Source organism: Morone saxatilis, unplaced genomic scaffold, assembly GCF_004916995.1.
Source record: "Morone saxatilis isolate NCDOM2014 unplaced genomic scaffold, NCSU_SB_2.0 Contig17, whole genome shotgun sequence".
Taxonomy (NCBI): Eukaryota; Metazoa; Chordata; class Actinopteri; family Moronidae; genus Morone; species Morone saxatilis.
The window spans coordinates 23,946,058-23,969,446 of NW_023339729.1; the positions used below are offsets into that span (position 1 = coordinate 23,946,058).

At 40.7% G+C, this 23,389-nt stretch overlaps 2 protein-coding genes across 4 annotated transcripts in view; one reads left to right on the forward strand and one right to left on the reverse strand.

The window, feature by feature from the left end:
• Positions 1 to 4,665, forward strand: part of mad1l1 (mitotic arrest deficient 1 like 1) — a 53,300-nt gene extending 48,635 nt beyond the window's left edge. For 2 of the 3 annotated variants that reach the window (XM_035660456.1, XM_035660458.1), the window contains one exon: positions 21 to 2,044. In XM_035660456.1, the coding sequence (XP_035516349.1) occupies positions 21 to 170 (150 nt within the window). In that variant the 3' untranslated portion in view covers positions 171 to 2,044. Of the gene's footprint in view, positions 1 to 20; positions 2,045 to 3,920 lie in introns of those variants that run through there. The other variant, XM_035660457.1, reaches the window with a different exon arrangement.
• A 12,569-nt stretch (positions 4,666 to 17,234) lies between these two features.
• On the reverse strand, positions 17,235 to 22,667 carry elfn1b (extracellular leucine-rich repeat and fibronectin type III domain containing 1b). Its single transcript, XM_035660540.1, has 4 exons — positions 22,260 to 22,667; positions 22,013 to 22,166; positions 21,240 to 21,406; positions 17,235 to 19,730 (listed from the first exon to the last, which is right to left on the reverse strand). Exons 1-4 carry the CDS (start codon positions 22,547 to 22,549, stop codon positions 17,642 to 17,644), a joined length of 2,700 nt encoding a protein of 899 aa, XP_035516433.1. The 5' UTR covers positions 22,550 to 22,667; the 3' UTR covers positions 17,235 to 17,641.
• Between the last annotated feature and the right edge of the window lie 722 nt (positions 22,668 to 23,389).

Genomic DNA, 23,389 nt, shown 5'->3' on the forward strand with positions numbered 1-23,389 from the left:
GTGTGTGTGTGTGTGTTCAGGGCTCCAATGGAAGCATGCAGCTCATGGAGACAGAGTTCTCCAAAACTCTGAGAGAGATGGTGGCCCTTCATCTGCATCACCAGAAGAGCATCCCAGCGTTCCTCTCTGCTGTGACCCTCGACCTCTTCAGCCGCCAAACTACGATCTGAAGTAATGTGACACCATGTCAGACACAACGGTGTAGCATTTAATATGGGATCAGTTTTGTTTTTAATTTCCTGTATTTTTCCACTCTCCTCCTTGCATTGTTTTTTTCTGTCTCATACGATATTCACAAAGTCTTCAAAATGTGCCGGTACTTCTCGACAACTCCGACATATGAATCATGCAGTCAGTGCTGTGTTGTGGAGGATAAACACCTTGTTTGATGGAATACTTCCAAGTTACATTCAAACGGCTAAGAAAACAACTTGGTATCCATATTTGTACGCTGAATATTTCATCAATAAAATGTTGAGAAATATATTTGTTCTCAACATAACATAGTTGTCATGACAATGACATACTAAGAACAGTGACATTTGGATTTTAAAGTATTTTTGCAGGTATGCATGGACCAAGAGAAACATTTGTATGGTTCTCTGTATGTGCAGTGATGTGTTTTGTATGGTCTTTACCAAGGCTGAGTCTTTGTTAGCTCTTTTTATTCTGCCTTTTGTGTCCTCTCTCTGGGGTTTTGTACGAAAGGTTTCACACAGATGCTTTGTGGTTACAGCTAGTCCAAGCCAATCCAAAGATAGTGATAAAGAAATCCATTTGAGTACAAAATGTGATTGACTGATTGCAAAATGTTTTCCCTTTTCTCATTCTTGTCCTGGCATATATATATATAAATGAGAAGTACGTTTTCATCAATATCTAATTTAGTTATGCCATACATATGATTTTATTATTTTAAATAATAATAATGTTCTTGAATTGATAAAAGTCTAAACAGAAGTTTCCTGCACATCTTTCTCTGGTTGTTTCCATTAGAAGGGAGAATAAGAGCCGACCTTGCCTTCCTCACAACACATTTTAAAATTCTCAGTATGGTTTGACCATGAGAAGAAATTCAATATTTGATCTGTAATAACCTCCCCCAAAGTACACGGTACATAAGCGCAACAGGCATTCGTGTACTCAAACGTGGAGAGTTTGAAAGCGTTACCACTTGTATGTATAGCATGCCCTGTTGACCTCACTAAGCTTGTCTAATGTTTTTTTCATTTGTGCAAGATGGGCAAATAGTCATGACACCACTCCAGTCGGTTATTATAAACGGGTAATTGAAAAAAAAGTAATTGAACACTTTAAATCACGTTGGCTTGGTGCACATCGCATGAAAGGAAACAAGTCAGTTTAACGACATTGTGTTAGTTTAGGATTATATTACACGAGTCCTTTTTTTTTATTTGAACATGTTACAGGTTAGTGCTTTGAACAGTTTTCTTCTTTTACATGTGCCAGCTTTATCAAATTAATCAGTTTTTTAATCACAGGGTTTTGTTATGAATTTATTTATGATTGTCCCTATGTGTGTTGGCGTGAATATGAACATGAGACAAGACGAGAATTTCCGAGGCAGCAATAAAGAGAAATGGCAGAGATACACATGGGGTGAAGAGGAAGCAAGGAACCAATCCAATAAAACTGAGAAACAAAAGGAAGTGAACTGACTACAAAGCCACTTATCACAGCAACAATATAAGAACTCCAGCTGGTGCAGCCATATGTCTCAAGAGAAAACGTATTCTCCTTTACAGTACATGCCACATACTGTCCTTGCTTTTTTCCACACCCTCGTTCATTTTCACAACACAGCACATCTTCTGCACACCCCACAGCTCTCACCTAGAGGTAATATTTTAGAGGGTTTCATATAAGCTGCACTTGAGCATACAAAATTCTCCTTCAGCAGTTTGTGATGTACTGCTTTGTACTGCTTTGTCACTGCACTGTCTGCAGCCGATGAAATTACAGTACCTTCTGGTTTAAATTTGAAAATGAAAATGTAATGAATAAAGACTATTAGAAAACCTGACTTGAAATACTGTACATTCTGCAGCAACATATAACTGAAGTAACTCCCTTACTGTACATTTTACCATGACAAAGCCATATCCAGAGTCTGGAAACTGGAAGATTCAATGACAATTCTCACCACCTTGTTGTTGTCGCATGGCCCTATGACCCTGGGTGCTGTGTTGTCAGCTGTCACGGTTCCTGTAGATTCTCCAAAGGCTGTTAGTGCCAGGTGAGCAGCAAGGCTAAGTGTGATTCAAAGACCTCTATGGAACAGTGCCTTTGTGAAAGAGCAACGTCAACAGGGACTCCTGGAAGGGGAGCTTGCAGCCAAGTGTCTGGGACCTTGTTCAGACTACGTTCATACTGACATTAGCCCTGCGCTAAATAACATAACCCCTCTTTCATTTGAATGACAGAGGGCATCAGCAAAAGAGAAACGCAGGGTTTTCCAACGAAAAAGTTTAAACGGGCTCAACCTTTTCTGCAGCGCAATGCGATGTCATCTAGCTGTCTAGATCAGTAAAATCCTTTCTTATATTATAAACCACTGTGCAATATTTAGCATCTGATAAACCTGAGGGCTCTATTACTCTAACTGGACCTCCTATATTATATTTCAGTATGTGTAGATAGTGTGTGGATGGGTGAAAGGGAGGGAGAGAGTGTTAAAGCTGAGCAGTGAGGTTGTAAATCTACAGTGTACGTTATACATTGTCAGTGAATGAAGGCTGCAGCTTCTCAAGACCAAAGTAAGCCCCCTGTTGTTCCCTGCTTGTTTCCCAACTGTGTCACTATGACGATCAGCTCCACCAACTCAGATGAGGGAGGAGTTCGAGGAGGTCATGAAATTGGATTTATCTGACTGTCAGTCGGCACAGGGAGGGGGGTGGGGCATTGTCCTGTCTTTCCTAGACAGTTCTAGCAGAGGAGAATGGCTGACCACCTCGAGAGATATGGTGGAAGGAGCACTTTTTAGGCTGAACCTTTCCAGCACACCCTCTGTGGAGGAAGCAAAGTCAGAATTTTTTTTTTTTTTTATTCTCTCCTAACCCAGCCAGACCATCAGAACTCCTTAGTGTATTATTGTGCTTGCACAATGGCCACTAGCTACAGGCGAAAAGAGAAGCTGCGTTTAAACAGTCATTCATTTTTTAAAGGTTTTTCTTGTAGTCAATTTAACCCATGGTTAGCTTAATTTCACTAGTGAGAATTAACTGACGCACGAGTAAAATAAAAGGAGAAAGGAATGAGTTTCTGTACCTCATGAAAATAAATGTTTGTTCCACAATTGGTAGTAAATGCCACATCATTAGTATGGTGTTACAATCTAGAAATGTGCATAAATAACAGTGAAAAAAGCAACTCTATGGCTGTAATGTTTGAGTTCTGCCTACAGAGAAAGAATATGAAGACCTCCTCTATTCAGCCTTAATCTACGTTATTTCCATTTCAGTCTTTCACTACCTGTTCAACCCTCGTTTTTATCCCTTGCCCCTCATCCTCTTTGCTCATCCCGTTTCTTTGCACTCTTTTATTCATTCCTTTATCTTTATTTCATCAGCCCATCATCTCTCAGTCGAAAACAATTAGTACACCCCCTGATATCTCATTAACTATAAATGAGGTGGTAGAGCGAAGTTGAAAATACCAAAGCAGAGGTTTTTTAACTCTGCAGCATACATCAGAGTTCACACATACAAACACACCAAATCCTCATCGAGCAGTCAACAATCAATTTTGACGGCGTGTTTTAAAAATAGGCAGCAAAAGTCATTTCAGGGCAGCACTAAATTTTTAAAAGCAATTCTCATGCATGTTTAATTTATTAAAAAGTATAGGAGTGGCATTTCAACTTTATCCTAAAGCGTTTTTTATTTATTTTTTATTTCCAGCACAGAGAAATATTGATAAGTGGGACCTGCTGAGAAGAGACATTCCCACTACAGAGGAGAGTCTCAGCTGGAAACCAGAGAGGCTTATGGGACAGAAAGAGAGGAGAGAGCGGACCTGTCACGTCTTCCTTTCATCTCTCATCCCTCTTCTCTTCCTGTCTATACCTTCCTCACTAAACTCTCCATCTGGCTGTCTCCACTCACAGGAAGCTCAGTATTTTTTTTTTCTCTCTGAAGAGTCTTCCTCCCACCTCTTCCTCCAGTATCCCGCTCTTTCTCTCGCTAAAATCCCAACAGAGAGAGACAGAGCAGCTGTCATGCTTTCGTTCAGATCTGAGTTTCTTTTCCCTGGGTTTCCCTTTGAGAAAAAGCAGCATGATACTGTATTCGCTATTCACTGAGGAAAGGTTCTCACACACCTTTCCTCAATGAATAGTGAATACAGTATCATGCTGACAGTGTGACAAAGCATTTATGTGTACATACAGTGATGTGCAGTGAGACAGCAGTGAAACTCTTTGCTATATGACCTTTTCCTGCACCTGTACTCAATCCAACATTTACCTGAAGTTGCATCAGGGATTGTAGCTCATGTGCATATTTTGATGGGTTATTCCTATTTATTGTAACTTGTGTCTTATTTTCTTAGTTTTGCCGTTTCTAGCTGTAATAAAGACATTGCATCCACAGGTTAATTGTTGAGATCTATAAATGCACCCAAATTGCCACATGAGAAGTCACATGATAATAAAGGTTAAAAATAACTGAAAACAGATTCTGGTGGTTTCTTGTTGTAGTTAGATGTTGTAGAGGTGTGTGCATGCTTGCTCATGGAGATAGCGGGGTATGCTATTAGCGGGATATATAAAAACACAAAAAACAACATATAGAAAATATTCACACTACAAAAGATTATTCTAACAACAGGCTAAATTACAAACTAAAACCGTTCCATTAAATGAGATACATATAACCCCACACCACTGTCTTTACAGGGGTATATTATCTAACAGCCAGTGTTTCAGTTTTGTCTTAAAAGTGACTGGATTCATGGTCTGTTTAATACTATTTGATGCCCAGGATTGGAAAAGGTTTTCTGATTATCTAAAAGAGCTTTAACCCATCTAACTACTGATTCTTACTAGCATCAGATTTGCTACAGTGGGCCTGGTGTGGTGCCTGTGAGCTTCTCTGACCTGCAGGGGGAGGTTTAATAGGTAATCTACACCATTTACAGTTTGTGAACCTGACAGAGTTTTAATTGTGTCACTCTGTACTCCACAGGGAGCCAATTTAGCTGCACGAACTGGTTCCTCCCTATACGCTCTCACGAACCGAGGCCACTTTGATCAATTTATTTTGTGAGACAAAGTTTTATCCTATATAGGTTTGGAAGACTGCAGTGCCAGGCTGTACTAGCGTAATCAAGGTGGCATGTCCATGCCAGTAGAGGCTAATGCAGCCTCCAGCTGCTAGCCTCAAGCAGAGATGTGTAGCTACAGAGGTCTGGTAAGCTTCCTTCTTTCTAACTCTTTATCAGATTTCACACAGCTCCCTCTGGAGCTACAAAATACTTTTTCACAGTATTACTCCCCAAGACCTGTAAACAGACTTTGATGTTTAAAATTGGTGGAGTTCCCCTTTAACCAGAATTATCCTTTAAATTCAGGTGGGTGGGTTTCCACCTTTTATTTATTCACTTTCACTGAGAGCAATGCTCTCTTTTTCAGGAATGCCGAGATCAAATTCACACCTGGAAGCTGCCCCATACAACCACATCTGTCTGTATGATCTGCTGGCCACTGAGCAGCTCCACTGGAGCGGTTGGGGATAGGGACCTTGCGCAAAGGCACCTCACTTCTTAGACCTAAAACCCATTACTGCCCACAAAGTCAAAGTACTCTACCTTATCCTGTGAAGCAGTGATTTCCAAACTTTTTGGTTTGGGACCCCTCAAAGTGAATTCATGCCTACTTTGTGAACCATTGTCACAAGCTATGGTATAGTGTTGACATAAGTTGTGAGGAGTGATTTTTCCTTCCTAAATTTTTTCATGTGATGTATTTTTTGACGCCACGTAAATATCTATAATTTCAGTAAGAGAAATCAACAAGTGTGTTTAACAGCAATATATAATTCTCTCTTGTATCCCTTTAATCATCTTATGACCCCACAGATGTATCACTGGGAACATTGTGTTTCTTTTTATTTGTGCTGACCATTTTTCGAACACTTTTTTGAACAGCTTTCAAGATTGATTTTCTACCTATCATGCTTCCATTGTGTTTTAGCATTCTCCAGTTTGTAATACAGTGAGCTTGTGAAAACACAAAACTTGAAATTGGTAATCCATTACACTGAACACATATTGTTTTTGTTTGTTTGTTTGTGCTACTGACATTTTATAATGCAGCAATGACTTCTTTGAAAACTGTGATGGTGACTTCAACAAAGCATTGACATCTAAGATTTAATAGTTTACTCACAAAAAGCATTATAGTGACAAGAAAATTACTCCAACAACAAACAAATGCAGACAATGTGTAAAACCTGTGTGTGTTCTGGCTGGGCCAAATGTCAGGTAGTGTGAGCTTGAAACCACCAACGGGGAGAGTTTTCAAAACACTCACAACAATAACAAAACTTTGACAAAACCTAAAGGTAAGGAAACGGTTCTCTGTGATGGATTACCAAACTCAACCACATCTCAAGTGTCTGCAAGTTGAGTCTCATGCTTCTCTGACATGAACTGAAATCACCTGCTGCCTGGGAGGTGGGAAATCAATCCAAACACTTCTTATTTTTTTATTTATATAAACACAGTGTTTGAAAAATGTTCAGCAGCAATGTATTGTAGAAGGTTTTGAATTCACTCAGTGGATCAGTATCTGATGGACCAAAAGAAAGAAAGCAACACAAAGACTATTCTGGTGTTTTATTGGATGATTATTTCTACGAATAAAATATACAAAATGAAATCAAAATATCCTTTAATAATAAGTGACTTTAAGCAGCACATGTTCAGCTTAATATTGAGATGGTTATTTGTTTATGAGCCAAAACATGCAAAAGCCCTGGTATGTCCTAAAGATGCACTCTTAAACTTATAATTAAATTGTGGCCTCATTTAAATTTGTGGGTATTTTCAGCCACTACCAGAGGCTACCGCATCATCATTCTCTGGCATAACAATTAGCCAAAGCTAATGGTGCAATAATGCACTCAGAATTGGTGCCAGACCAGAAGAACAATTTTGGAAAGAGTTGTATCAGGGCAAAGTTTATACCTCTGATGATGGACCTCCACAGAGGAGCTTCATTAACACATCTCTCTCCATTCATTATAGCAGTTTGGAGCTGTTGCACTGCTTAACGTCTGGCAAGTGTTATTCTCAACAGCCGCTGCCTCTAATCCTCACTCCCAAACAGTATATATGGCTGTTCAGAGGGCCAGTGAAAATGTGCAGGCAGGCAGGTCTCCAGGCAGACTCCAATATGGCTGCCAGAGCAGGAGAGTGACAGTTTGGCTAATTAGAGCGCTTTTAATTTGCACTGCCTTGATCTCTCGTCTTAGCCTCCTTCAATCTGGGAGCTCGTGTGCGCGTGCGGGAATGCATGCAGGTGCTCGTTTGTATATTTTGAGCTAGTTCAGTGTCACCTTGTGTGGTAATTTAGAAAGGTGAGATAATTTGAGGAGGGCTAAACGACAAAATATGTCATTTAGCCTTGCTCAAACTTTGTCCATCCCCTACTTCTCTTTCTCTGCTGATTCATTTGTCTTTCCAAGCATAGTTTTCTTCAAGACTCACATCCCTTGTTTTTTAATTTGCATCTGCCTCCAAATATGTCCACACATACACACTCCTCACACTCTTAATGAAAGCAGCAGAGTTTCAGGGTCAACAATCTCCAGCTCTTCAGCACTAGTTGTTCAGCCGGTGTCCTTGTTTTGAAACTAAATGCAATTAGTTTTGTTTTTAAAAAGAATTTCCTTTAGAAATGTTACTGCTCCTCTTCCAGATTGTATCTCCTGGATGGACGGCCTCATAAGATATTTAAACAGGAGAAGGTTAGATACATTCCCACAGTCAAAGAGAAGATAACCAGTGTAACTGCTGACCTAATAACGTGTAAAGTCGTGTTGTTTGCCTCTCAGCCAGCCTCGACCTTTCCACAGTGTTCTCTCACTTACACTGTACATTATTAATGCTGCTTGGCCTATCGTTTGTGTGTGTCTCTGTGTGTGTTGCAGTGAGACACGGGGCCCTCCTTTTTAGAGGTTTGATTTTAATATGTATTAATACAGTGGTGAGAATGTTTCCCATTATCACTCTTAACATCATGCTCTATCAAACTGCCTCCTTCTAAAGGCTGGCTCACATTAGGCCACGATCTTTGATAGAGACAGCGAGTCTAATTCCCATTTTTAAAAGAAGGTTATTTCACAAAGACCAACCCCCAGGGCTAGGAGAGAAATCAAAACTCTGAAAATGAGCAAAGAATCCCGTCTTTCTGTCCTCTTTTATCTTCTTTAGCCCCTTATTCTTAATTCCGTTTCCTGCTTCTTTCTTCTCTTTCCGTCCTCATATCTCTTCTACCCTCCATCTCTGCCGGAGGTGTCATTGTAAATGCCATGTGGAGAATAAAGGAAGGGGGTTATTGTTTGTGCCTGGAGACGCCTCTTTTTGTACTCGAGCAGGCATCAGCGTGGACAGCTATGGAGTGACGGGGGGACACAGGCGCAGCACACATGCACATAAAAAGACAGATATTTTGGTCACTGCAGCTCTGGCTGTGACGAGCCTGACAACTACTTGTGTTCCAAACTCTGACACTGGGGCAAGCTGGAGGCTCCTTCTCCGCTCTGCGTCAGCCTGCTTTGATAAGACCACATCTAGAAAGGGCAGCTCTCAACCACAGCTCTTCAAAACTAGACTTAATGTAGAATCTTTTCCAGCAGTAATACCAGGAGTTGTTTGGTTGCCCTTTTCAGCTTCCCCACCGGGTACAGGACTGAAATCTTTCATTCTGCTGGCCAGAAGTGCTCTTTAATAAGCCGCCCTGCATCATGACTGCGTTATGTGCATTTCTGTAAATATCACGTGTAATTTTAAAAGTTCAACAACGGAACCCGAAAAGTTTTAAATTAAACCTATTGGAAATGTCTCAGAATAAAATGTGCTCCCAGCATCTATGAGTGTTAGTTCACACCCTAATATGAGAGCTTGAAACTACACAGGGTACTCCTGTCTGTCCGTGTGAGTCTGTGAGTGAACGATAGATTTGAGGTGTCACAAAGGGAAGAAAATGAAGTTGGGGAGACTGATGATGTAACTGTGGAGACATACCAAACTCACCTGCCCTCGGTTAAAACCACAAAGAACAGATAGGTGATGGAAGGATAATGAAAGCAACTGTTGGGACATGTTCTCTTTGCAGCGTCTTGATAGAATCCGCCCACCGCCAGGCCCTAAAGCCACTTGTACCGCAGCAGTTTAAAGATAAGGAGTAATGAACCTAGCCGGTGTTGTACTGAAGTTGAATTTTTCAGTCAGTCTAGGAATAGGATTGGGATCCTGCACATGAATAACACCACTGTTACTAATCTAAAGGGTTATTTCACCTGGAAAGATAAGCCCCTGGTCTAGGCTTATTGTACAGTATGTCTGTGTCATTGCCTACATGTGCACCTGACTGTGCTATGAGATGAGATGAGAGTGTAGAAAATCTCTACACCAAATCGTATTACATACATAAAATTAGTAATGGCTTTTTTTTTTAAGTTGAAGTGTAACTTGCTCATTTAATGTTTAAGAATATCTCTTAAATGAACATTTTGATTATAATTGCTTTTAAGACTGATAAGAAAATCAATACCACTCTGATGTATGTGTGTTAAAGGTACCCTGAGGAGTTTCGGACCACTAGTAGTGCTAGGGTTTGTGTGTTTTTTTACAACTGGGTCTCCATTTTGTTCGTTTTGTGCATGAGCATCTCCTGGCTGGTAACACAGCCACCTCTGCTGCTTTTTTTTTAATGTGCGCTCCATATTAAATTTATTAATAACGTTGCTCAAAAGCACAACGCTGGTGGCGCTTCACATGGCTGTTTTAACACTCACCACTGTCTGCACATGTAGCAGTCTGTCCATCTATGTTTTCTACATACCACCAGTATGAAGCGGAAGGGTTCTGTCTGAAGTTAAAATTTCCTTTTACTAGCAACTCTAAAATTCACTAATTAACACTTAATATCTTGTGTATTTAATCCACAAATTAAAAAATTCCATTTGTTGTTTTACAGGGTGTTACATCATGCGATTGTTTTTTTTGTTTACAACAGCAAGGTGCAGTGACTTCCCAAAGTCTTCACTGGTTGCCAGACTAGCTGTTTCCCCCTGCATCCAGACTCAGAGTGATGCCAATGTCTGATAACTGAAAGTAGAAGTATAAAAGTTTAAATGTACACAAGTTCCATAAACACTGGCCATTCGTAGAACAGTAATATTTTATTACAAACTTTACTTAAAAACTCAAGTAAAGTGCCAGTACATCAAATGTAATCCGCAGAGGCTGAGAAATGGGACTGTAAGTTCTTAGTGTAGGCCAAGCACCAAAAACCCTGGAATCTACTTTTCCTAAAATGCAACTCGATTGTGTCTCGTCATTAGACTCATTAGACACCCCCAGTTTGTAGCTCAGGCTTTGTATTCACAGTGTGTAGTCCCCAAGCCCAAGCAAGATACCCAGTCGATGTCACTTCAGTGACTTTATTTAGACTTGACAAAGCCCCCTCCAGAGCCACAGACGACATTTTACAACTGTTTTCACAGGCTGAGTAGTGCTGAGTTAACACTGGAATAGGTGTACTTACCCACTACTGGGTGTGACATAACCATCCATGTTGTATAAAACAGCCAGCGGTTGTGTTTTTGTGAGATTCATTTAGGATTTGTGGCTTTTTGTGATTTGTGTATTTTTGTAACTACAGTATCAGTCGGTTTTATGTGTATGATTCTTTTAAAAAAGAAGCTTCTGCCTTGTGTTGCATTGCTGATGTCTCTCAGAGTAAAGCACTTACCTGCTTCATGCCCAGTAAAGCTTCTCATTAAAAGCCTCTGAATGAAATTGGATGGTGTAACTATGTAGAAAATGGCTGTGTGGGGGGAAAAACAGCAAGTTAAGATGCCTTTTTGTAAGTAAAGGTACTGACAGTTCAAACTCCGACCACGTCAAACCTTTTGTATGGCAAAAAACATCTTGAAATTGCCGGAGAAGTAGGTTACATCACCAACACTGTATTGACAAACACTGTAGTTCCACACACAAAAGAGTGTCTCTTAATTTTCTGTCTGTTATTTTAAATGCTGCATTTTCTTGGTGTATTAAACACCAGATTTCAAAATAAATGTTGACTCGCTCGATGGAGAGATACTCACTCTCAAGACACTCCTCATTAGATGGTTCACTTGGTCCATTCACTTCAGCTGTCAAATTAAAACAAAGTAGGCATCCTTATTCATCTCACCAAGGATATGCTGCAAATAGGGCCTTTCATCCCCAGCGCCAATCCAACATGACATTACTTTTTTCTCTTTTTCAAAGAATTTCTCAAAGCAGTATTTTGACTGAGGGTGTCTTGGGTTTGTCAGTATCCATGTCCATCCAAGGTTTCCTACAGCAAATTTGGCCCATATTTACGTTTACCCAGAGTTTGTTTGGACAGAGACATGAAATGTATGTGGGTTTTGCCAAAATTAGTTATTTTTTTTACACGGGTTATGTAATTTATTTAACAGGATTATATTTAACCACAAGGCAAAAACTGTCCACAAATATCAGTAATGTTGTGTTATTGTAATGTGATGTTGTAAAACTCCATATTGGCAACAAGTTATATGTATAAGCAATAATTATTTTACTCTGTATGATTATGTGCAGCAGAGTTAACCACATATCAGATAGAATGGCACTCTTAAAGCACTTTTCATTTGCTTAGATAAACTTGCGCAGGATTTAATAAATTTCTGTACAGACACCTTACAGTTGAATTTGGTTAGTTGGTCTGCCACTTTTTTTCAGACTGAAAGCTCTCAACAACTATTGGATTGGTTGAAATTAAATTTTGTACCAGCATTCATGGTACCCTGAAGTCAAATCCTGACGACAATGGTCAGCCTTGACATTTCGTCTAAAGCGGCAACGTTTTCAATTATCTTGTGAAATGTCTGAACATCTGGGAGCAGTTGCACAATATCTTGTTCAGATGTTCATTGTTCCTGAATGATTTATATCCTCATGACTTTTCACTCAATTTCCACTGAATGGTAATAGCTTTTTAGTGCCATCATCTGTTCAAAAGTTTGTCAATTCTATTATGGCTCATGACCATGACAGTGCCTGCAAAAGTAATTACTTTCCTATCAACCTCAGTTGTATTTGTGTTTTTTTATGTAGTGCTAATTCCCATAGTGCTAATACGGTAAACTAAGAGGTGACCAATAGGATGGCAGAATGTTTACATTAGCATTGGCTCAAAGCACTGTTGAGTGTTAAGTACAGACTGGCACACCTATGCTGTAAGGGAAAGGTGTATATGCTGCCGGTATAATGTCGATATGACTATAAATAGATAATTTCACTGTCTATTTTTATTGAGAAGCGCTCGCGGGAGAAACTGGCAACACCTCGACTCTCTAGTGAAGCGTCGCTGCAGTCGCACCTGAGACACGCAGCTCACGTGGGCAGTGTGGCTGCTCTAACCTGTTAACATGGCCGCTAAAATTAAAAGCTTGACATTCCACAACGCAGGTGTGTTGCAGATCTGTGCAGCATGGCCACGGTTTGAGTCTTGTTTAAATCACATTTTCATACATTTTTAAAACACAATTTGATTCACCTTCATTGTGTGGATTGTTGGCAGATATGAGACCTGGGCCATTGAAGCCAAAAATCTGAATGGCAAGATGCCATTTGAGGTTAAGTGAAAAGATGTTATCTTTATAATGTGGAATTGTCATTATCCTAATGTTATCTGTGTTACTGTGCTTTTACTGATGTTATGGAGATCTGCAATGTTTCTGCTGTTTCTATATTGCTCTACAGTTAGTCAATATGACCGAATGTGATTACACAGCAAGTGCTGTTGTATGTATTATGTATTATGAGATTCTCAGCCATGACAGTGATCTGATGACTTGATGTAACATTGATAAGGAATTCCGTTCCACTAACTGCAGTGGGACTGACAATAGATGTAAAATTTATGTTATTTCTATGACTTCTACATGACTGGCAAACCCCTTCTTGCGGGAACTGGCCTTGTGGTGGTGCATTACTCAACAACTGTCTGTCATAAAACCCATGACCCTATTTCTGACATCAAAAATGAATTGAGTAAGAAGTGACACTTTTAATTGTAATTACACAATTACCGTATATAAGTTTGACACTTGAATACAGTGTTGCCTTCAAAAGAACACACATGGTAAATTAATAAAGTGATCTGAGCTGTATATATCACCTGTTCTTATATTGAACTTTATGACCTTAAACCTCAGTTAAAGATAAACCTCAGATACATTGACCTCTACAGGAGTTTAGATGATTTCAACAGAATACAGCAGCCAGGTTCAGAGTAGCCATAGGTGCAGTTTACATAGCTTCTGAGGACACAGCAGTGGGGTTCAAGTGATCATGTGACCCAGGCAATATAGGTTTAAACCCGTTTAAAACCAGAGAAAACCTCTTGGGCTTATTGTCTAATTGTTTTCGTTCCAAAAACAGTGTCCCAGTGTAATAGGGACACTCACTATCAACAGTTTTCACTGGAACTACTTCATTAAATGCTTTTGATGGGTTGTCCAGAGTTACTGCGAAACCGCTATGGAAAGTTTCTATTTAATTTCTTTAATGTAATTTTCCAACGCTGAGTACCACCAACAAATTTGACTTCCCATCCATTGTATTGAGGTGATAACAGAAAGAACAGAGACAGATACCTCATGACATTTAGAAAGTACATCAAAACTGTCTATGGCTAGATCCCACTGAAACTAAGATTTTTTTTCCTTCATTTTTTAGGTGAACTGACCCATTTTCACTCAAGCAAAGTAATCAATCAAACGTTGAAATGTGAAATGAAGGTCCTGAGTGTGTTTAAAACTTCTGGCATACGTATGGTTTCTCCAGAAAAGGAGACAGTGAAAGAAAGGCTATTTTATTGTGCTCATTTTAATTTTTTGACAAGAAAAGAAAGAAAGAAAGCCTCTGAGAGATCCTATGGCAGAACGTTCTCTCTCTCTCTCTCACTCTCTCCCTCTTGCTCTCTGGCTCCTGAGTCATTCGCCAGAAGAATACAACACAAGCTTCCACTTTAGATTTCCTTGCAGCATGCTCCATTGTCGCTTCTGTCTGTTGTCAGTAGGACCTCTATTTATTTCCACTTTCTAGGCATTGTTGTTTCAAAAACACAGTTTTTCTTCATCACGCTTCAAAGAATAGCAGTGCTGATTAGGGTCACTGTCGACTGGTCGCCTCGACCGCCAGCTCGTTGTTTTCTGATTCTAGACAAGCTCTGCAACTCTCTGACACATGATGAATTCAGGCCATTATTGTTCATAAACAGAATGGGGGGGAAAAAAAACAAAAAAAACAGTAGTTTAATACATCGCTACATTGATATTACTGTTACTCAAAGAATGCTCAAGAGAGGCTTAAGAATCAAACAATTATAAAATTGCAGTCAGGAAAGTATAAGTTAAGAAACCAGGAAATTGTTCGATTTTCAAAGCAATGCAAAAGTCAAAAAGATGAAAGAAAATCGAATGTTTTAAGGCTGTTGTTTAGTTAAAGCCACAATCTGGGACGTGTAATGCAGAAACAACAACTGTTCATTAGTTTCCTTTTTGGACCGGAGTGGAACTGTTTGCTGCAAAAGCAGAGGAACCATCTTCTAGCTGCTGCAGTACGAGGGGAGAAAAAACTGCCTGCTTTTAGCCACACAAATGAATGCTTTTGGAGTGTTACAAACAGCTGTGGTGATTTCACTAACCCACGATTGTGGCTTTAACTGGGTTTAATGACTTGAGCATTCTGAACTCATTATAGCAGAGAAAAAAGATTTTATACAGTGTTTCCATTTACCAATAAACTTTTCATAGTTTGCCAGCTCTGTTGTTTTCTGTTTTGTAGTTTTCAGTGTTGTTTCAATGAGTCAATTCTGTTTCAATTCAGAAAGCGACATGGGTGAAATTCAGTCAGTATAAGCATTTGTAAATACAAATTGTTTGTCAATACTGTTTGTTAAGCTTGTTAATTCAAAATCCACTGAATTGAAATGTTCTTGACTCCAATCCTGGTTTACAGTCTTCTTAAATGAGTTGTAGTAGCACAGTTCTGTATAGAATAAACAGCAGTATTTCTATTATCACATTTTTCTCCTCTTTCAGCCTCCAGTATTTAGATCCTGCAGATATACATGTAGTCTCTTTTCACAACGCTACTGATACTAATCTCGTTTTACTAACACTTATCATATCAGGAACTTTTTTTCAGTTGAAAACCTTTAATAAGGCAAAACCCCATTGCTATTACTGATAGATGTTTGCAGTGGCAATTTTGGGCTTCTTGTGGACAACATTTGGTTGACACAAACTCGTGTGAGGAAAGTCGACCATGAGAATCTGCCCCGGGTGGGTCAGATTTTGTTTTTTAAAAAGCCAAATATTCCTTATTTATCGCCAATTCTGAAACACAAGTGGCCATCTGAACAAAGTTTTCTGTCATATAGATGAGGACACTGTTTAAATACAGCTTGTACATCAGAAACAGAAAATACAGCTGCTAAACAGTATTAATTTCTCAAAGAATACATTCATCTGTGTGTGGTTGTGGTTGTGTATGCATGTACTAGAGTTATAACTGTAAGGGTGATAGTGGGTAAATAGTCGGGGCCGGGTCAGGGGCATATAAGGGTCAATTTACTACCACAGTACTTTGGTCTTAGAAATGATTGGAGGATAGAAGGGGAGCAGTGAGCCAATGGTGGTGGATCTTTTTGTGCAAATTGTTGTTCTGTTTGGCAAACTGATGTGTATCAATGTGAAGGAAAAGAGGTCTGTAAATAGTAGTATTTAAAATCATTTAAAATACTTCTTTGTGATTTATGAAGTTGGCACAACGGCACCACAGTGGAACCAGAGGAATCCAAAAAATTAAAAGTAAAAACCTGGGAGATGGGAAGAGAAAATAAAACAATGAATTGTTGATAAAACACAGTGGATCTACAGTGTATCGGGAAGGAAGCTGAGAGTTTTAGGTCTTTTCCTAAGAGTCGTTTTTTGATTTTGAACAGTGCAGATATGTTTCCCCTGTGGGAATTGAAGACATTCATTTGAAGATTAGAATTTTAGTTCAATTTCAAAATCAAAAACGTACCATTGTAAGTGAACAGGTAGGTAACTAACTTGGGATTCTGGTTTTCTGAAAAGTCTGAAAGATTTCGAAACCATGTTGTACAAACAAAACAGTCACCTCTGTTGCAAATATAGAACTTCTCTCTCTCATCTGTACAGCGTTACCTCTTTAGGAGGATGAGGAGCAGGTGTAGCAGGGGTTCACCAAGAGAAAAGACGGCCTTGTTTTTGGCTCAGCAGAGAGCACATTCCTCTTGGTAGAAAAGAAGAACTCAAATGTCTCATCCATCATACTGTTTGTCTCTGTTGGTGCGCACTTCTCAGCTGAGAGGTTCAAAACAGTCAAAACACAGTCACACGACAGAGCCATGCCATATTCAAATAATAGAGTATTAATGATGAGGAGCATAGGAATAATAAGAAGACCAGTAATGTAATAATAATAATTAATAGTAATAACATATCATTCTAGGTTTTTTAAATTCTGTATATAAAAACAGTGGCAAGGAGAAGTTGGTACACAGTAGGGCTCTACTATCCCCTTGGTTGATTTGGCACATTATACTCACTCTCTGGTGAGAGCTACCTACTCATTCTCAGCACAGTTGAATATTACTGTTGCCTGGCGACCCACCCAGAATTTGTCATTAGATGTTTCAAATCTCCCAAATGACGGCAAATCTTTCAGTATGTCTTTTTTCGCAGTAGTATCGCAGTGTGCGATACAAAAACCAACCAGAAAGGCAAAATCTCGATTAATCCACTGCCATAATGAGAACTGGTGAGGTCGATCTGCCGTGGTCAGGTTTTGATAAATGTAAATTCTCAAGGCAGATTAAAAGTGTAGTCGGGCCTTCCAGGATGGGTTGCCCGGCAACATTTAAGGTTTTTGTTCTTAAAGTTGATTTTTTTTTTCTTCATTCAAAACTTAGTACAAATAGCTACATAAGTCTGAGCTATAATTTTCATTACATTACAAAAAGTAACTCAGTATCTCTATAAGTTATGATTTTTGTTCAATATAATATATTAGTTTGGTCCTCCTTCATGTTCTCAGAAGCAAAGGCTTGGTTTGTGTAAAGTGTGAGCCAATGTGTATGTGTGTGTGTGTGTGTGTTTGTGTGTTTGTGTGTTTGTGTGTAGATGTATGTGTATAGTTTGATTCTGTAGATCCTGTAAGTCGTGTGTGTTTGTGTGTATTTACAGGTCGTTGTCGTCGTATCGGTCTGTGTCGCTGTATCAATGTGTTATGGGTGCAGTGATGTTATTTTCCATCTTCAAAGTGTTTGGGGTCTCCAGATGTGGGATCAGGTCTTCTGCTGGGCGGACACACCCTTCCAGTAGTCCAGTATGTCGTGAAGATCCTCATCCTTGGCAAACTGAACCTTTCGCCTCAGTGCGTGTCCGGCTGCCACGTATCCTTCATCCTCCATGGACGCCTGCCGGTGCCTCTTACGGTGCAGTTTGAATCTCTCCCACAGCCCCAGGGTCGGGGTGCAGAGGAGCCCTTCCTCCTCCTCGTCTTCCTCTGGGCTGGAGCAGTAGCTGAGGTTGTGGTACTGTGGTGACAGTGGGTAGTGAGGCGAGAGCTGGGAGTAGGCCAGCTCCCGCTGCTTGGCCTGCCTGCTGAGGGTGATGGGGTCCAACATGGAGGGCTTACGGCCGCCTGGATGGTGGTGGAGCTCCTGTAGGATCTGGGGGTGGTGCTGCAGTTCCTGGAGGTGCTGCTGAGAGCCGGGATAAGAGTGGCGGTGTTCATTGTACTGGCGGATTCTCTGGGCTTCAGCTCGTAGGATAGCTGCTGCTGGGGTGACTGTACGAATGGCATCCCCACCTCCACCTCCCCTTTCTCCTCTCTCTCCAGGTGAGGTCCTCTCAATATAGCGGGTCTCTGACGCGTGATAGCCTCCCTCTGAGCGGAATGAGCGAGGGCTCCGGGCAGAGCCTGGAGATGAGGAGGTGCTAGGCCTTTTGGAAGTTGGAGGAGCCTCCATGCTGTGGTGTCGCTGCAGCGAATGATGGTAACTTCTCCCCCTATCTTCTCTTCCTCCTCTTCCTCCTTTATATACTGGGGAGAGAAACTCGCCTCCTCTTTCTCCTCTCTCGACTTGCTCAGAGAGAAGCACCAGCTGCGGCTCTGCAGTGGAAACAGCACCTCCACCTGCAGAAGAGGGGGATTTCATTCCCTGTTGAAAGGAGGTAGACTCAGATTTGAGAGCATCTATACAGTTGTTGATGATCTGGTTAACTTTATCAACTTCTTTAGCAATGGTTGAGATCTCTGCTACTGAGCCCTGGGGATTTGCTTGTGGCGACATCTCTCTTTCTCGCTCTCGTTCCCTTTCCCTTTCAATGCCGGACCCTCTCACCTCCATGTAGTTAAGTTTAGCAGGCTTATGTGGCGGGGTTTCTATCACCTCCTGCAGCTTGTATGGATCTATCTCCCCACCCTGAGGAAGGTAAGGCATTCTGGATAGACTGTCCCCGGCTGCAAGCTTCTGGGAAACTGATCCTCCGCTTCCTCCCTCTATATCGCCTTCTCCACCATACTTGAGCTCTATCAGAGTCCTCTGGATCCTGCTCATCTTCCTCTCTTTCTCCTCCATGATCCTCCTCTTCCTTAGGCAGTGGACAACTACGCCAAGGAAGATTAGCATGCCAAACAAACAGCCTAAAATTGTCATAATGTAGTGGGTGGCTGACGACTCATTGGGTAGCCTCTCAGCTCCGGTCCTGCGGCCAGTGGAGAGGGTCAGACAGGTATGGTTAAAACGCAGGGCGTTTCGTATAGAAGCCACACAGTACGTGTAGTCAGTGTTAGGTTTTAAGTTCTTTAGTTCAATATCTTCTCTTTGATTTTTCAGAGTCTGGATATCTGTGAAGAAGCTGTTGTTATAAAGCACCAGGATGTACATTTTCCTGTACGGATGAGGAATCTGAACCGTTATCACAGCGCTTGAATGCAGCACCTGTTTTAGCGCCATGATCGGATTGGCGTCAGAGAAAATGGTGCTTAAGCTGATTAGGTCATCAGGAGGGGTCCCAGAAGCACAATCATCCAATCCGCATGGAGAGGCAATATCTGGAGGTGGGGTGGTGGAATCGGTCATTACATAGAAGGATGTAGCACTATTGATGTCGTCTGTGCATACAAGACTGAGCACGTGCAGAGCGTTGCGTTGGGTAGGCATACGGGGGTTCTGGCTTAAGAGGTTGTAGCCGAAGAATCCTTGAGGGGAGTCGCACACCATCCTCTCACTGGTCCTGTTAGGGAAGGCTGAGAGCCAGCGCAGGAAACCCAGCAGCTCACAAGAGCAGTTGAAAGGATTTGTGTAAAGTTCACAGGTGGTCAGCTTAGAAAGTCCAGAGAACAAACTGCCATCCAGCACCTGGATCCTGAAAAGGGACAATCATAGATTAGAATTTCACCTTCAGGTACACTCACGATCGACAGTGTAAACAGAGAGTATCAAAATCAATCTTTTTTTTATACACGGATTCTTCTCCCTTGTCAAAAGCTTTATCCCTCATTACACACAATGCACCACCACCATCACATGTAGTAGATTTGCATAACACACCAAGAGATTTGAGTTTGTTATGCTAGTACTAGCTAATGTAGCTCCAAGCTGTTAACCTTGAGCTTAGGTCTTGCAAGTTTACTTATTTCTGACTTCAAACTCCCAGATTCTAGTCTTCAGCCTCCTCGAGTGACGTCATTTGAGGCAGTTTATCGTACATTTTCCTTTACGGATGAGGAATCTGAGCCAATTTTCTGAATTTTCTCAGATATGCAGGACTTCTCTGCAAGACCAGGGACCTCATGTATAAAATGGACTTAAGATTAATTTTTATCTATGACTTAAGCAGAAAACCGTGATTAAGCTGTTATATATAATACCTTATTTTGACGTGGAAATCATCTTAAAACAAAGTTCAAGTATAAATCTAAGAACGTTTTTATAAACGAAACCCCGGACTTCAATGTGTAAACTCAGCATACTTCCCCATTAAAAGGGTTTCTTACTGAGTCTTCTTATACTTTAGTTTATGGTCTTAAACATCTCCCAAAGTACCTTTAAACAAACCCCAAAGAGCAGTTAAACTTGTTCCATTCAGCTGTTGCTTTTAGATTTAAGTCAAGAGATCAATATCAGTTGCAGTACCGATAGCAAGAAGACAGTTATTCCCACTGTGAAAAAGTAGGAATCTTATTGAAAAGATGGCTTGTTATAGCATTGCATCATGGTTTACTAAGGATACTGTCAGTGTGAAAATTACTATCTCTGCGTCTTCTGCAGTGCTTTCTTTTTCCTTGTAAGTCTGTCCAACATCATATTAGTGAATTTCGAGAGCCGCTCTTGGGGTGATGATACCAAGCCTGACTTTTAACATTTAACACTCATGTTTTGGCAGTGTTTAAGAAACCTATCTAGCTCCAGTGCAGCTGTGCCTGAAATATTTAAACTAATTTTCTTACTTTGCTCAGTTAGCAGCATACACCAATGATCCACAAAACACGAACCCGAAGAGTCAGATAGCCTATATATTTTTTTTGTTAAATTCCACTTTCACATCATGTTAAAACAGCAAAACAGCTACAGAGCTGCAATGATTCTAATCGATTTATTGTTAAATGGTACTATTTCCCAGAGCATCAAATTGGTTGTTTTGTCCAACTAACAGTAAAAACCCATGAATATATTCAATTTTCAGTGTTAAAACAGACTTCCTCAATTAATCGACTATTAAAAATGCTATGAATTCTTTTCTTAAAGTCATCTAATTGATTTGTCAGCAAACTATTTCAGCACTAGCACAGCATGTTTCTCTCTTTCTCTCTCTCTCTCTCTCTCTCTCTTTCTCTCTCTCATTAGACACATATGCACAGACCCAGGTTGGTACCTGTTCATGGAGAGGTCTATATTCTCTATGTTGGGGCATTCCCAGAAGGTGTTGGGTGTAACAGTCTCGATGAGGTTGGCTTGCAGGTAGAGATACTGCAGCTTGCCCAGGCCTCGCAGCATCCCCTCTGTCAGGTTCCTCAACTTGTTAAAACCCATCTGGAGAACCTGGGGAGACAAAGACAAGTGGGATTATTCTAATCTCTGAAGAGCCGGCCAGCACCAGGCATCACTCACTGCAAGCTGGGAACATACAGAACAAACAGATGACAGTTCTGTACAATTCATGTTTCACATGGTGATCTAAGCCTCTATGCTGTGCTGAATTTACTAAGATCTTGTTCACATTTTTACCTACTGGCACAGCTCCAGCAGCTGGGGTAGATGTGTAAGCATGCCAGCTCATTATGGCCGCGTTCAGCTCAGTTTGGTGAAAACACTTTTGCCTCAATGTCTCTGGAAGCCATAATGAGCGGGTGTTGTATTTCTTGTCTTTGTGTGTGTGCGTGTGTGTGTGTGTGTGTGTGTGTGTAATTCTGGAAGAATTTAGATCTTTTACACAAGTAAAAATCACAGTATCACAGTGAAAAAAACTCCTTTGATTACAGTTAAAAAATCCTTCATTCAAAAGTTTACGTAAAAAGAGTATAATCAGCTGAATGTACTTAAATGTTATAATTGTACTGTATAATGGTACAAGTACCTCAGAATACAGTACATAGTAAATGTACCTTCTCCATCATGTGTATAAATGTACATTATGTTGTTGCTCACCTGCAGGTTGAATTGTGCTGAGAACGCCCCGTCTTCCACATAGCTGATATCATTCTTGGTGAGGTTCAGATAGGTGAGGTTACCAAAGCGACTGAGTGAAGAATAATGGACAGACCGTATCTTGTTCTCGTTCAGCCTCAGGTCCACAATAGTGCTGTTGAGAGAAGTGTGAACTGTGACTGTTGATGTTTGGCAGAGAGGCAAAATAATGTCGACAAAACTCACTTTCATTGCAAGTTTACCCTACCTGTTAATGTGGGAGGGGATGGCCTCATAAGGCGGCTGGTTCATACTGCAGATAGCCAGCCACACAAATCCTTTCTCCCCTTCAATAAGCCAGCAGTCAGCCGTTACCATTGGCAACCGCATTATTGACAGCAGGACGAGCCAACAGAGGAAGGAGCTGGCTGTGGACAGGACCACTGATGAAGAACCTCCAGTCGCGTTTTGTCTCTGCCGTCCCTGTCTTGTCCTCTGGGCCATTTGGGATGTCGTCACAATATCCATTGGAGAAAGCCGACCAGAGATGCTTGCCATCTAACATTTACTCGTGTAGGCTAGTGCCATTTGAAAGGGAGTGAGGGCTGGTTTATAGAGTAATACGTAAGTGTATGGTGACCTGGTGTTGACTTTTTTGTCAGATTTGTGTCTTTACTGCTTGAGGTATGCTCACAGCATGGTCAAATGCTGTTTCTTCTTAGCTTGTTTTGTAATTGTACAGCAAATTGAAGTTGAACTTGTGTTAGGAATTAAGGATTTATCAAAGTAGAAACGAGTGCAGGAATGGGATGCATCACTTCATTGGCAGTATGCGTGTCTAGGTAAACGGTATCAATTGTTTAATTAGGGGGTCACATTTGATTTGTTATGTATAAATTGGCAAGTGGAAGTCGTCCTAGTGCCAGATTGGCTTGTACTCATGTCTTCTGTGGCCATCTGCATCTCTGATTGGACAAGCACCTCTTTTCTTTCTTCCTCATTGCTCGCTGCTCTGTACTTGGTGTGAGAACCCGTCCCTGGAGGGAAAGGGAAAGAGAGAGAAGGGTTGAAAAAGAAGTGCTAATGAAACACAGTGGTTTATTTTGTGAGATACCAACAAACACAACCCTGTTACCAGCATGGTGAGATAGAGGTAGTTATTTCTTCTTATATAACAGTCACACATATACACATCCACAACACACACAAATGTATGCATGCCTACACACATTTCCAATACGCATAAGACATTTCTTGACAAGTCCAATTAGTGCACATTGATGTTAATACACAACAAGCACCTGCAAATCTTAAAAATCCACACAGTTTGTCGCTGCTGTACATATACACACACATATTTTCTGCCACACCATTAGCCTCAGGGTCCTTGATAGGCCT

Coding starts and splice junctions, on each gene's coding strand:
- elfn1b (XM_035660540.1), bottom strand. CDS start 22,549: ATGGCAAGCATCTCTGGTCGGCTTTCTCCAATGGATATTGTGACGACA. Junction 22,167..22,259: donor ATCCCCTCCCACATTAACAG/GTAGGGTAAACT, acceptor TTCTCTCAACAG/CACTATTGTGGACCTGAGGC. Junction 21,407..22,012: donor CAGCACAATTCAACCTGCAG/GTGAGCAACAAC, acceptor TTGTCTCCCCAG/GTTCTCCAGATGGGTTTTAA.